Source organism: Gallinula chloropus, assembly GCF_964237585.1.
Source record: "Gallinula chloropus genome assembly, chromosome: 1".
NCBI classification, from domain to species: Eukaryota; Metazoa; Chordata; class Aves; order Gruiformes; family Rallidae; genus Gallinula; species Gallinula chloropus.
In genome coordinates, this window is record NC_140085.1 from 187,940,363 (window position 1) to 187,955,431 (window position 15,069).

The window sequence follows — 15,069 nt, forward strand, 5'->3', positions numbered from 1 at the left end:
AGCCTGGCTCCCAGCAGCCCCGCAGGGAAGCTGGCACCACACAGCCTGGGCAGATGGGGATGGACGTGTTTCCACTAATCTGCCCCAATCTGGATTACTTTTCCAAATAAACCTGCTTTTCCCAGCTGTTTTAAGCAAGTTTTTGGCACGTGGGGGACAGGTGGGATTCTGGGGGTGGGGGAGAAGCTGGCAGGGGGGAAGGAGATGTAGCGATGGGTGTCCCTGTGCCACCAGGCTCTCGTTTGCTTGGAGAGCAGGGACCAGAGCATCTTTGAAGTGATCTTGGCAGCACATCACCCAGCTCCTGGGGCTGGGATCATCCCTTGGTGCTCACTGTGGAACGGGGGCGGGGGGGGGGGGGCATTGCTGAATTTTTCTCCTATCAAAAGCCACTAAGGAATAATTTAGAGTGATGGACAGGTATCAGCCCCAAAGCCCATCGCTCCCCACCCCATCTCCCACCTGAAGCAGAGCCAGGGTCTTTTGCAGCTCAGGTTGGGATAAAACAGCACAGAAAATGTCTCTGACCATGGGTGTCCAGGGTGATCTGTGTCAGCCAGCTGCTGGGAGTCTGTGGTCTCTCTAAGAGCCAGAGTGAGCAGGATCAACCCCAGCGCAGACCAGTACTAGTCCCTCATCCCATGTTATCAGGATGCATGGACACAGATAACCCCACAGAGCTGCTCCATCCTCCCTCCCAGCACGTTTCCCAAGCACTCACCAGCCTGACATTTACAAATACCTATTTTTAGATGATCTTCATCACTTCTAATTGTTCAGGCGCCTCAGAGGACACATCCTCAGCTCACCCAGAGACAACAGTGGGTTCTCTCCCTCCCTCAGGTCCTTCGCCCTCCTGTGTTTTTACACTGGTGGGACTGGTCCCAGCCTTTGGCCCAGGTGCCCACAGCTCCATTCCCTGCCCATTATGGTGCCACTGGCACAAACCTTCCTGCTTCCAAGGAAGCCCCTGAAAAGGACCTTTCCATGATGCTCTTTTCAGGGAAGTTTCCACGTTCCCCACAGAAGAGGAACCCAAACTATCTCTAACATGGAAGTGGACAAGCCATGAGATGCTGCTCTGCGTGGGCCTGGTGAGCAGGCACTCAGGAGACTAGATCCTGAATTTGGGGGTAACTGCTGGTGGTGTTTCTTTCCTGCTCCGTGCCTCAGTTTCCCTTTTGGGCGAGCAGCGTAGTTGAAGGTCTCCTCTCAAGCCCAGGGACTGGGTTTTTGGGGTTTGCTGGCCCTTGCTCTGACCCCAAGCCCTTCAAAGGGACTTCAGGTGCTTTCGTGCTGAAGGAAGCAACCTTCAGCACAGACCCCAGCCCACAGCCCGCACCAGGACCCCGGGGCAGCAGCCTTATTCTCCCATGGAGAGAGGGATCCAACCAGCAGGACAAACCCAGGAGACACGGGCTCCAGAGAACTCTCTGGAGAGCTGAGCCCCAGGGACAGGCCCCAGGGGGTGGGCTTGGCACGTTGGTTAATTAATTTAGTTACTAAATTAACATTTAAATTGACAAGACCTGAACATGAAGCCAGGCACTGCTGTCTTCCAGGACTCACCAGCCTCCAGCAACCGTGGCTGCTCCCAGGATGATGTCCCTGGGTCCAGGTGCTCAGGTGGACCCCAGGATGATGTCCCTGGGTCCTAGTGCTCAGGTGGACCCCAGGATGATGTCCCTGGGTCCTAGTGCTCAGGTGGACCCCAGGAACTCCATGCAATGCTCTGGTCCCCCCAGCTACTCCAATGTGCTGTCCCTGGAAGAGATGTCTCTGGTCAGGAGGGATAAGGGCAGCAGAGCCCAGTGTCCTCCCCTCCCTGCTAAAGCACATCCCCCAGCTCCACGTCCCCAGCCCCCAAACCCCGGGGATGCCCGACCAGTCCCCTCGGTTGCTCTCACACCTCGAGAGGGGTGCAGCAGACCAGCTGCAGCACCCACCGGGGCTCTGTCCTTCTGCATGGGGTTGTGGTGACATCCAGTGCCAGTTCCTGCAATTACAGATCGGCGGAGCCATCGCTGGCTTCTCCAGGTCCGATCCCTGCTGTGTCTGCTCCCCTCACCCCCAGCCCAAACCCAGCCCTACACAAACCCCTCCATCTCCACATCCTTCCAGGGTTTTCCCAGTTAACAACTGGTCTGGTGGGTTCAGGATTATGGGTAAGCCTCTGCCCAGGAAGCACCACCCATCGTGCAGCACTGGGGGTGACTTGCAGCTGTTTCTGGTGAGGTGGTAGGAAAAAGGGTCTCTAATGTGGGAGGGGGGCTCTGATATGGGGACTTGGCAAGGAGAAAAGAACCCAAACTGCAATAACTCAGAGCACCACAGGATGAAACAAGGGATGTGGAACCCAACCGGATACGCTGCTGGGCCAAGCTGGGTGAAAGCAGGATCAGTCTCTGAGTCAGCCTGCAGCCACCCAAAGTGGGACGCCACAGCTCCATGGTGGTGGCCACTGCAATCCCTCTCTGCCTCTTTCACTCTTTTCTCTCTTTTTTCCCCCCTTCTCCTGCATGCTTGTTGTAGGCCAAATAAAATGACTTGAACCTTGACTCCTTTTTGAGTCATAATTCTGTTTCCAAGAATTGTGAAGACCCGGTCATGATAAAACACGGGATGAGGTGTAACAAGGCCAAGTGCAGAGAGCTGCACATGGGACAGAACAACCCTGAGCAGTGCTACAGGCTGGGGGAGACTGGCTGGAGAGCTGTCAGGCAGAGAAGGGCCTGGGGGTGTTGGGTGACTGACCATGAGCCAGCAGTGTGCCCGGCTGGCCAGGAAGGCCAATGGCATCCTGGCTTGTGTCAGACACAGTGTGGCCAGTAGGTCTGGGGAGGGGATTGTGCCCCTGGACTGGGCACTGGTGAGGCTGCACCTCGAGTGCTGGGTCCAGTTCTGGGCTCCTCACCATAAGAAGGACATGGAGGTCCTGGAGCGAGTCCAGAGAAGGGCAACCAGGCTGGGGAAGGGGCTGGAGGGCAAATCCTCTGAGGAGCAGCTGAGGGAGCTGGGATGTTCAGCCTGGAGAAGAGGAGGCTGAGGGGAGACCTTCTCAGCACCTCCACTGACCTGCCAGGAGGGTGCAGAGAGGTGGGCGATGGTCTCTTCAGTCAGGGGACAGGAGATGGGACAAGGGGAAATGGGCTCAAGCTGCACCAGGGCAGGGTCAGCTCAGATGGGAGGGAAAAGTTCTTCCCTGGCAGAGTTGTGGGGCTGTGGAACAGGCTGCCCAGGGAGGGGGCTGAGTCCCCACCCCTGGCTGTGTTTAACAGGAGTGTCGATGAGGTACTTGGGGATATGGTTTAGCTTAGGACGGGGGATTGGTTGGACTTGATGATCTGAAAGGTCTTTTCCAACCTGGTGATTCTGTGGTAACACCTAATTGGTCCTCACTCAGGAGTTAAGCCCAGCTGCCCCAGCCACCTAGAGCAATGTGAGGTCAGTTGGAACACAAGGGGGTTTAACCTCTGCCAAAGTAGTCTATCTGGTTGGGGGTCATGACAGGGCACTAGAGTTTGACTAAAGAAGACCAAAGAAACACCAAGGTTTGCTACTACGAAGAGAATATTTTATTACTTATAACACTTCATTCAGCTAAATCCACAGAGCAACACACAGAGAAATACTTTGGAAAAGTGCAAATTCTCACTCTGTGTCTGTAATATGCCCTAGTTTTCCAGGAGAACAGACACCAGGTAAACAAGAGTACAGATCCAGAACTCCCCAGGATTCCAGACAACCAACTTGAGATACTCCATCACCTCGTACAGAGCTTATCTTGAGCACACAAAGGGCTGCACACCAGGGATTTGTTATCAGGATGGGCTCTTGATCATCCAGGCATCACCATGCAAAGAGCTCTCTTCTACTTGGGGAGAGAAGAGGGCAAATGTGGTGGTGGGAAGACCAAATGAAGGGATGACAGTAGTTTTAAAATGAAAGAGAAGATCGAAGTGCTTCTTAAAGCTTTTGGAAGTGCTTTCTAAAGCTGACCACACATTCCACCCTGCCCACCCAAGTGGCAAAAACCATCATTCTCCCCTTCTTGGTGGCTTCTCCCTCAGTCCTCAGACAGATTCATACAGAGTCCTTTAATAAAACAGAAACTGAAACCCCAAAGGCTTCAGGAGCCAGAGGGGACACAAAGTGCTACCTGAGCATTGCTACATCAGGGGGAAATGGATTCCAATGTGCTGGTATCATCTGAGGAGATGCAGCAACAGCTCGAGGTCAAGAGCTGCGTGGGGCAGGCGGAGGAGCCTGGGCAGTGAGTACTGCGTCTGGTACATAAACTCAACCTCTGAAACAACCCCATACACATTTAATTCTTCATTTAGTCTGTGGATGACACAGATAAGTGTTTCCCCTCCTTCAAAGAGTATTTAAAGTTAAGGAAATTAGGAGATCTACTCAGGCAAGATGCCAGTTCTCCTGCAGCCCCAGGGAAACCTGGCTCCGTCGAGCTGCATCACACTGGGGATGCCAGGAAGGGAAGGACAGGTGAAACCTGAACCAGTTCACCACCTGAACTGGACACTGTACCAATGGCAAACGTGAACCAGGGAATACACCACTTCAGGCCCCAGCTAGAGCTGTACTTGGAGCTTCTGGGTAAACTTCTCCCTTGTTAAACACCCTCCTCTTCCTACTAAGAGGCTCTGTTTCACTCGTGCTGCAGCAGGAATCATCCTTTAGAAGTGCTGGTGGAGAGAGTGAGTAGCACTTGAAGCAGTTAAACCCCAGACTGGACACTACAGCACAACTCAAATGAAAACATCCAGCTAGGAGCTCTGTATTGTAGATACTCAACCTCACCTGGCAAGTCTCCTGCACCTACAAAGGGTTTACTCCGGGCCCAGGGAAACACAATGTATCTGAGCCAGGGATGAAACCTGTCACAATGAAAAGGGAAAAGACAAAAAGGAGTCCACCCCCCTAATTTTATCAGGCACCACAAACTGTGATTGTAGTTTAAGCCACTGACTCGTTGTAGGCCAACCTTTGCAAGGGTGTATTGTAACTGGAAGCGCCTAGTAAACAACATCCACAGCGTACTTTGATCTGTTAGCTGCTTCCTACTCAAGTCTGAAGCCTTTGTTCTTATCTGAAGAGTAGTAAAGAACAGCTGATGACCCACAGAAGGCTGTGCACAAGCCCCCATAAACTCTCATCACGAGGTACAACTGAGTTACACGTCAACATAAGAGAGTTACACACTTCACAGTAACAGAAGTAGGGGAAGCCGGATCAGCGGGAGGAAATAAAGGAGGAGTTCCCCAAAGGGAACAGAATAAATATATGGAAGGGTTGGAATACAGTAGGAAAATGACTGTAGCAGCAGTTTTAAGACAGCAAGAGTTATTCTACCCTTAAAATACATTCAACACACTGTGCCTGTTGCTGTCATTCCATCAGCACAACCACGTTGGCAACTGATGGCTCAAAACTATTGAGGAGAAGAGTCTCAGATCCTTCACTCCTTGGATCTGGAGTAGGAACAGTTACTGACTTTGCCAATTCTTCCACACTGCATTTGTGACACTTTGCTTAAGGATCTAAAAGAGATCTCTGGGAAATTGTGGATTCCTGCTCTCTGGAGGAGCACAACCAACTCACAAGATACAACTCCTACCTCTAAGTGCTACGATTCACACACAGCTGAGCTCAGCACACACACTATGCTTTTTACAGTGTTCACCTTTGTTCACAATGATGTTCCAAGTCACTTGTTCTCTTCCCATCTACCAATAGGCTACTGAAAAACCCCAAATCCAAAATGCCTAAAAAGCCTTAATCTGGGAACAAACAGTGAAAGATTCCTTCAAATTCAGTGCAGTTTGAATCCAGATCTGCACCTTTTTTTGGGAAAACCAAAGGCAAAGCATCAGGTAGAAATATCTTCATGCCTTCCAAGACCTACTCAGCACTCTATGATAACAGGAGTCTGGTCAAAGCATCAATGCTTCCACCCATTCTCCTCCCTGCATCATTCAAATGTACAATCGAGGATGAAAAAAGGGGGAAAAAAACAATAAAAATAGGGGTTTTTGGCATTAGATACATTGTACTCAATGGCAGAAGGACTTGGAACTATTTTCTTTTCAAATAAAAAATAAATAAATAAGAATTTGCAACACAACACAGCCCCTCCTGAATGTACATTCATATACAGCAAAATACTTCTCCATGGATATAGTGCAAAGCTTCTGTCAAGCGTGAAACAGCCACATGGCCACAGAGAAACCTCAGGTGCTCTTTAAAACCATCTAGATGCAACGCATCCACAACCGCTCCCTGCTGTGAAGGGGTAAGAGGATGGAGGAGAAGATGTAGAGATTTAACAATAGTGGCAAAAAAGGGCTTGAATTTAGGTTCTTGTTCATGAAACCTTCAAGATTAAGGTTGAATGTTCAGTTTTATCTATTTTTCTTATTAAATTATTATAAAGTGATTGAGGGGAGATGCCCAGAACCTCACTGACCTGATTCTGAAGGCTTCTATCAGCCCAATGAGCAGGACTCTCAGTGAAGCAATAAGCAGGTTCTCTTGAAGCATCGTTGCAGTTAAGGGGTGTTGCCACCTTTTCCATCCCAAAAGTTGGCTTTTTGGAAATGTTCTCAAATCTCTCAACTTTTTTGAAAATTTTCCTTAAAATCTCTACTTTTTATGGAAATTTTCTCAAATATCTTCTACTTTTATTTTGGAAATTTCCTCAAATCTACTATTTTTGAAATTTTCTCAAGTATCTCTTTTTTCTGGAAATTTTCTCAAAGTTTTCTATGTTTTTGAAAATTTCCTCAAATCTCTCTACTTTTTTTGAAATTTTTCTCGAATCTGTCCTCTTTTTTTTGAAAATTTCTCAAATATCTTTACCTTTTTCTTGGAATTTTTCTCAAATCTCCCTACTTTTTTTTAAAAATTTTCTCAAATCTTTACTTTTTTTGGGAAATTTTCTCGAGTCTTGTTATTTTTTGGGACTTCACAAATTATCTTTTTTTTTTGAAATTTTCTCAAATGTTATTTTTTTTAATTTTTCTCAAATCTCTCTATTTTTTGGAAAATTTCTCAAATTTGTCTACTTTTTTGGAAAAAGTGATCAGCAGTGTCACTTGCTGCTCAGGCAAAGGTAAGAAACAGATGGATGGGAAGTTGTTACAAGTTTGCCCTAAAAGATAGAGCATTAGGGTCTTTGCAAACCACTAATGGCCAATTATTTTACAAGACATGACAAAAAATTAAGAATGATTAAGGATGTCAGTGTCTCACCTCCACTTTCTCCCAGGCAGGATGAATTCAAGCCAAAAATCAAGACTCCCTCACTGGAATTTTCATAGTTACTGATTTTTTGAAACATTTGTTAAAAATAACTAAACCAAAAACTTAAGTGCCTTCAGAGATGTTGGACATGAAACAATTCCAAAACTTAGGGTTGTTAGAAGGGGCAATTCAACCCAGGAATGAACTGGTTTCTGCTACTTTGGAAGCCTCAAAAAGGAACTATGCCATCAAAACCCCAGCCTGCAAGCGGAACTGCACGCATTGCCACTATTGTTTCACCATCAAAGGAATATTATAAGATACACCCAGGAAAAATAACAGCACACCAAGAGCACCTTTAACAACAGAAAGATACTGGAGTAGCTGAAAAAAACATCGTTATTCCAAGAACTTGCCTCAACAAGAAATGCCAAGCACTGAGCTAAATGGTTTTGGGAATGAAGACCTGTAGCAATGACACCCACGTTCACGCACAACGGTTAGGAAGAAGCAGGATTTTTTTGTCAGTTTGGAGTGATTGTTTCCTTCAAACTCTACAGATTACCCCATTTTAACCCTTTTTTTTTTTGTTCAAAGAAATGGTATTTGGGTAACCTGAGATTAGTTTGAGACAAGATCTACCAAGGCAGTCCATTTGCATCAGTCTTTTTGGTCAAAAGGACAGAAAACGGTAATAAATTGCACCTTTTTCCTCTCACCTCCTCTCTCCTTATCCCAATTTTCTAGCCCAGACTTTGGTGAAAAGCCTGACAAAAGAATGCTTCTTCTTTACAGAATAAAAAGGTAGCTGTTTAATGCACACACATATTAAAGTTGGAGTTCTGTTCTTGGTTCCTTCGTTTCACGCGATGCGGTCACGTCTTTGAACCCCGTGTTAGAGGAGAGCTAAGCAGAGCGCCAGATCAGTCCGTTCTTATCAGGTTCCAGAAAATTCTCAATCAAAGCTTTGATAAGCTGCCCAAGGTCTGCTTCCAGCAGGGCTCTGTCACTAGAAGAGAGAACAAAACCACGTCAGAGGTTCGGTAAACACCAGGCACCTCTTAAAAAAAGAAACAAAGGCAAATGAGATGGTGATGGACTTGATGGACTCGCTCCGTTACGTTTCTGACCATCATCAACGTGTTGACACTCCCAGCCACTTGCTTCAAGAAGCTGTTTGTTAGTAGGGGTCACTGAAGTATTAAATGAAATTTAATTAATTAAAGAAATAAATCATTGCCACTAGAGGCCTTTAGGCTAGCAGGGGGAACGCAGGGGTTGGTGACTTATTGGATGTTGCCTCAGCAGTTTGCAGATGACACTAAACTGGGAGGAAGCGTTCACAGAATCGTAACAGAATCACAGAATCAAAGGGGTTGGAAGGGACCTCAAGAGATCATTGAGTCCAACCCCCAATCTGTTTGAGTCTCTTCAAAGGGATGTGAATAGACTGGATGGGATGAGGTTTAACAAGGCCAAGTGCAGTGCTGCACATGGGACAGAACAACCCCGAGCAGTGCTACAGGCTGGGGGAGACTGGCTGGAGAGCTGTCAGGCAGAGAAGGGCCTGGGGGTGTTGGGTGACTGACCATGAGCCAGCAGTGTGCCCGGCTGGCCAGGAAGGCCAATGGCATCCTGGCTTGTGTCAGACACAGTGTGGCCAGTAGGTCTGGGGAGGGGATTGTGCCCCTGGACTGGGCATTGGTGAGGCTAAACCTTGAGTGCTGGAGGGAGGTTGGACTCAATGAGCTCTGGAGGTCCCTTCCAACCCCTACGATTCTGTGATTCTGTGATTTATAGAATCAGAGAATGTTTTGGGTTGGAAGGGACCTCAAAGCCCAACAGTTCCAACCCCCTGCCATAGGCAGGGACACCCTTACTATACCAGGGTGCCCAAAGCCTCATCCAACCTGGCCTTGAACACCTCCAGGGATGGGGCTTCCACAGCCTCTGTGGGCACCCTGTGCCAGGGCCTAACCCCCTCAGAGTGAAGAATTTCTTCCTAGTGTCTAACCTAACCCTGCCCTCTTTCAGCTTGAAGCCATCACCCTTTGTCCTGTCCCTGCACTCCCTGGTGACCAGTCCCTCTCCCACTTTCCTGTCAGACCCCTTTAAGGATTGGTCCGCTGCAACCTGTCCTAGAGAGCTGCTTTGGCAGGGGGGTTGGACCCGATGAGGTGCCTTCCAACCCCTATGATTCTGTGATTTTGAGAAATGTGCCCTTGACCTTATCTTAACACACGTGAAGGGCAAACGAGCAAGAGTAGAGGGGAGAGAAACAAATCCCCTGAGATGCTTTGATGCATCCTTTGGGCTTCTGCTGTTCAGTCTGGTAAATACAAAAAATACATCGACCTTTAATTTTGGTCATAAAATGTGGTTAAAGGCAGTTGTTATCCAGGACATGACATTGAAAAGCTTTCAAGTTTCCCTGGTTCAAGGCATGAAATGCTCTGAAGGAACCTCAGAAGACACTCCTCTCTCTGCAAGCTTTGCAAATCTTTCTCTGAGTTGCTGTTTATTGATTATTCTTAAAAGCTCAGCATCAGGAAAGTCAGCTTTATTGCAGCGTTCTGGGGTGATTTCTTTAAAAGGAAGAGGTGACCTCAAGGGCAGCGATATATTGCCAGTTCCCACATGAACAAAGCAAATGGAATCACAGAATCACTGGGGTTGGGAGGGACCTCCAGAGCCCATCAGGTCCAACCCCCCTGCCAAAGCAGCTCCCTAGGACAGGTCGCACAGGTTGGCGTCCAGACGGGGCTGGAATATCTCCAGAGAAGGAGACTCCACACCCCCCTGGGCAGCCTGTCCCAGGGCTCCCTCACCCTCACCGGGAAGCAGTTCTTCCCCAGATTGGTGTGGAACTCCCTGTGCTCCAACTTGAGGCCATCGCCCCTTGTCCATTTCTAATCTTCCCTTCTTGTTTGCCTCAGGCGTGTCTTACCTGCTCCTAAGCATTGACATTAAACCATACCTTCCCACTCCTGGGTTTATGGAACAACATTAGAATTGAAGGGAGAATTTCCCTACCCAGGTAACAAAGAAGAGCTTCCATATCCCAGGCAATCAGGAAGCTCTTTGACCAAATACTTACAAGCTTCTAGCAAGAGCTGCCAATCAGAAAATGGGGGTGTAGGACTCCTACCGCTTCTTCGACCTGCTGTTATTCCATGCTCAGTTCAGAACAACTTGCTGGAGGTGGAGGCAAGCTCAATCCACCCCACACCTACAGTTCAACACCAGTGCCAGGAAGAGATGCCCAGAGATGGGAGAAGGATCACAAGTCAGCAGGAGAGCACCTGATCTCAGAATCCCAGGATGTCCTGAGCTGGAAGGGACTCATAAGGCCCATCGAGTCCAACCCCTGGCTCCACACAGGCCAAGTCAGCGCTGGGCACTGAGCGCATCGGCCAGACGCTTCTCACCCTCAGCCCAGCTCGGGGCTGTGACCCCTTCTCTGGGGAGCCTGTGCCAGCGCCCAACCCCCCTCTCAGGACAGAACCTCTTCCTGACACCCAGCCTAAACCTCCCCTGTGCAGCTTCACGCCGTTCCCTCGGGTTCCAGCCCTGGTCCCCACAGAGAGGAGAGAGATCGGTGCTGCCCCTTCACTCCCCTCGGCAGGAAGCCACAGACCACATGAGGTCACCCCTCAGCCTCCTCTTCTCCACGCTGAACACCCCCAGGGCCTTCAGCCTCTGATGTGCAGCGCAGAGGAATTCCAGGCCGTGTGTCAGGTTCATTGAGGTCCAGTTTAAGTGGTGATAATCAAACACGTAAGGTGGGGAACACATAAGAAGAGCTGGAGACATGCACACGCCTTCAGGGCTGTGATCTCATGGGCATCTTGGCGATGTGGTGGGACAGCAGGGCACAAGCAATCCAGGAGGTTCCTGGATGGTAATTTCCTTCTCCAAGTACTAGGGGAGCCAATGAGGAGAGGTGCTGTGCTTGACCTTGTTCTCACCAACAAGGAGGGGCTGGTGGGGATCTGGAGCTCAAGGGCAGCCTTGCCTGCAGTGAAATGGTGGAGTTCAAGATCCTCAGGGGACAAAAGGAGGGTGCAGAGTGAGCTCACTGTTACCTGGATTTCAGCAGAGCAGATTTTGGCCTCTTCAGGGACCTCTTTGGTAGAGTACAATAGGACTCGTGGAAAGCTGATGCCCTGATAGAGCCAAATCTGGCCAAGGGACCTCAAGGGCAACAAGAAAAGCTTTTATAGGTATGTCAGTGAAAAAAAGGAGGATTAGGGAAAATGTGGGCCTGCTCTGGAAAGAAACAGGACACCTGGTTACCCAGGATATGGAGAAGGCTGAGGTGCTCGATGACTTTTTTGCCTCAGTCTTCACCAGCAAGTGACAGGGTTGCAGCCCTGGTGGATAAGGGAAGAGCAACTGATGTCATCGACCTGGGCTTGTGTAAAGCACTTGACACTGTTCCAGATTTTATCCTTGTCTCTAGAGAAGAGACATGGTTTTGACAGATGGACCACTCAGTGGATAAGGAACTGGCTGGGCAGTTGCACTCAGAGTTGTGGTCAACAGCTTGATGTCCAAGCAGAGATCAGTGATGAGTAGTGTTCCTCAGGGGTTGTTACCGGGACTGGAGCTGTTTGATATCTTTGTCAGAGACATGGACAGTTGAGTGCACTCTCAGCAAGTCTGCCAACAACACCAAGCTGTGTGGGGAGGTTGACACACTGGAGAGAAGGGATGTCACCCAGAGGGACCTGGATAGCCTGGAGAGGTGGGACTGAGTGAATGGCCTGGAGTTCAATAAGGGCAAGGGCAAGGTCCTGTGTGTGGGTCGGGGCAATCCCCAGTATCAATACAGACTGGTTGATAAAGGAAATTTGACTTGAGAATACTGGCAGGTGAAAACCTGGACATTACCCAGCTATGTCTGCTGGCAGGTCCCAAAGCCACTCCTGTCCTGGGCTGCATCCCCAGCAGCAGGACTGGCAGGGCTGGGACAGGGGGATTCTGCCCCTCTGCTCCGGGACACAGACCCCCCTGCAGTGCTGCCTCCAGCTCGGGGGTCCCCAGGACAAGGAGGACATGGAGCTGTGGGAGCCAGTCCCCAGGAGATGATGGGAGGGCTGGAGCCCCTCTGCTCTGGAGCCAGGCTGGGAGAGCTGGGCTGGCTCAGCCTGGAGAAGAGAAGGCTGCTTCTGGGGAGAGCTCCCAGCTCCTTCCCATCCCTCAAGGGACTCCAGGAGAGCTGGAGAGGGGATGGTGCCCAGGGGAATGGCCTTCAGCTGCAAGAGGGCAGCTGGAGAGGGGCTGGGAGGCAGAAATCCTTCCTGTGGAGAGGGGAGACCCTGGCACAGGGTGCCCAGAGAAGCTGGGGCTGCCCCTGGCTCCCTGGCAGGGTTCAAGGCCAGGTTGGATGGGGCTTTGGGCACCCTGGGCTGGGGGGAGTGTGCCCCCACCTATGGCAGGGGTGCAACTAGATGGGCTTTGAGGTCCCTTCCAACTCAGTCTGTAATTATGTTATTTTCAAGTCTCTACTCCTCTGAAACGCTGGTACAGGACTAAAAAGGAGGGGTACACACCCAACTTCCATCGGGAATCCTGTTCAAGAGCCTGCTTCTCTCCATTAGTTTAGATGGAGAAGCCAGGCTCCTCACTTGCACTCCTGATTTCAATGGTGTAAATAAAGAACTACATTCTCCCCTCCTCCTTTATACTGGAAGGAGCTCAATCCAAATGACTCTCAAAAGGGGAGACATTTCTAATTAGTATCCCACAGCCCCTAGCAGCACAGGAAATTCCCAAAGGCAGCCAGAATCCACGTGGGTTTAAGCGTACCTGCCATGATCATCACAGCTTCATCCCTTTTTAATATTGAGGGAATGAGGACTTGAGTTAATAAAAGAAGTCTCCTATTACAGCAGATGCTGAAAATTCAATTCTGTGCCTTATCCAAGATCCCTCATGAGCAGGAATGTGCATTGCTCAGTTTAAGAGGCTGAAGAGTCAGCTGAGTCTCAGGTCTCCAAGGAGGCAGCAGAAGAACCCCCCTGCCAGGCAGGGAAGCGATGCCCATTGATTCAATGAAATGTAATAATGGTGAATAGATTGATGTAGATGTAGCTTAAGAGACAATTAATGTAATTTGTGTGTTTTAAGAATAGTTTTAGTTTGGATTTTGGTAGAATATGGCTGCAACCATTGAGCTGTGAGAGCAGCTACAAAATTCAGCCATAACAGTGGGACAACCTTGAAGCTCAAGGAAATGCAGATGGGGAGCCATTAATAATGAGACCAAAAACCAATTAAGAGAGTCTATCTTGTTTTCAGCTAAAAGGAGTTCCTAACTAGTTTGTGCAGGAATGTGGTTTTGAGACTGTGGAGAAAAACGTAAAGAGCATGCACTGAGAGAGAGGAAGACGTCCAGCCTCCATCCCTGAAGACATCAGAAGACCCCCTGAGTGTCACTGAGTATGCTCCATCTGGGAGGAGTTAATGTAAATGACTTCCTGGAAATAATTTTCTTAGAAATTATAATGAATATGTAGAGTTGATCTGTATAAACATGAGAAATTTGGCTTTAAACAGGATACACATTCAGAGGAGCGACCCCCTGTGTGCCCAGCGCTGCAAGAGAGGATACCAGCTCCAGAGTCACCAAGGCTGGGGAGTTTTGATTCTGGCTTTGTGAGGCATCACCATGTCCTGATGTCTCAGCCCAATGGCATCTGGCAGTGTGTGGGTGCAGAGCTGCTACTGACCTCTGCTCGGGGAGCGCACACATCTCTGCGTAGTACTTGATCTTCGGTTCCGTTCCACTGGTGCGAAGGGTGGCCACACAACCATTTTGAAAGGTAAAGGTGATCATCTGACTGCTTTTACTCACTGGCAGCACCTACAGAAACAACAACATTTTGTTACAGAACAGCCCAAATAATGTAAAATTTTATTTATTTATTTATTTATTTAAGAAATGCAACATTCAGGACATACAAAGCTGAATAAACATGATGAAATCCCCTGAGGGCCACATCCACCAGCCAATACAGATTATAACAAGCCTATCACCTAGATCAGACTCAGTACAGGAAAGAGTCCAGAGGAGGCTACAGAGATGATGAAAGGCCTGGAGCATCTCCCCTGTGAGGAAAGGCTGAGTGAGCTGGGGCTGTTCAGCCTGGAGAGAAGCAGCCTGAGAGGGGATCTGATCAATGGGTATCAATATCTGAAGGGGGGGACACAGGGGGACATGGCCAGCCTCTTCTCAGTGGCTGTGGGGACAGGACAAGGGGCGATGGGCTCAAGTTGGAGCACAGGGAGTTCCACACCAATCTGGGGAAGAGCTTCTTCCCGATGAGGGTGAGGGAGCCCTGGGACAGGCTGCCCAGGGGGGTGTGTCTTTTCCAAGCTTGTGATTCTGTGATTCAAGCAGTTTTCTCCCCAGTAAAACAGTCTTAATAAATAATGGTAAACATACCACGAACTTAGCTAGCACAGTATGTCATTCTGCACAGTTCTTGGTGTATTTAATGTTCAATCTCTTCAAAACCCCAAACTTCTCCTTCAAGAATCCTTTGGAACTCACCGATTTCTTATTGGGTTGGCTGCTGTCGTAGCCGGTGGTGATGTCTCGTACGTGCAAGATATTGTAGATCCCACAACATCTGGGGTAAGACTGGGGACCCTCGAAGTTCCGAAGCTTCTCAAATATCTTTTTGATAGTAGGAGGATCATAGCACAAGAAATAGGATGTCTTTGATATGTGATATCCATACCTATGAGAAGATTAGCAGTTTGAATTAGAAGATTCAAAAGGTTTCTGCACATCTGCTA

General features: G+C 49.0%; 1 protein-coding gene across 1 annotated transcript in view; it reads right to left on the reverse strand.

The window, feature by feature from the left end:
* Window positions 1-8,116: 8,116 nt before the first annotated feature.
* The window catches only part of PGM2L1 (phosphoglucomutase 2 like 1), a 51,276-nt gene continuing 44,323 nt past the window's right edge, over window positions 8,117-15,069 (reverse strand). The window contains exons 12-14 of the mRNA XM_084270230.1: window positions 14,822-15,011; window positions 13,998-14,131; window positions 8,117-8,272 (exon numbers count right to left, since the gene is read on the reverse strand). Coding sequence (XP_084126356.1) covers window positions 8,170-8,272; window positions 13,998-14,131; window positions 14,822-15,011 — 427 coding nt within the window. The 3' untranslated portion in view covers window positions 8,117-8,169. The remainder of the gene's footprint in view (window positions 8,273-13,997; window positions 14,132-14,821; window positions 15,012-15,069) is intronic.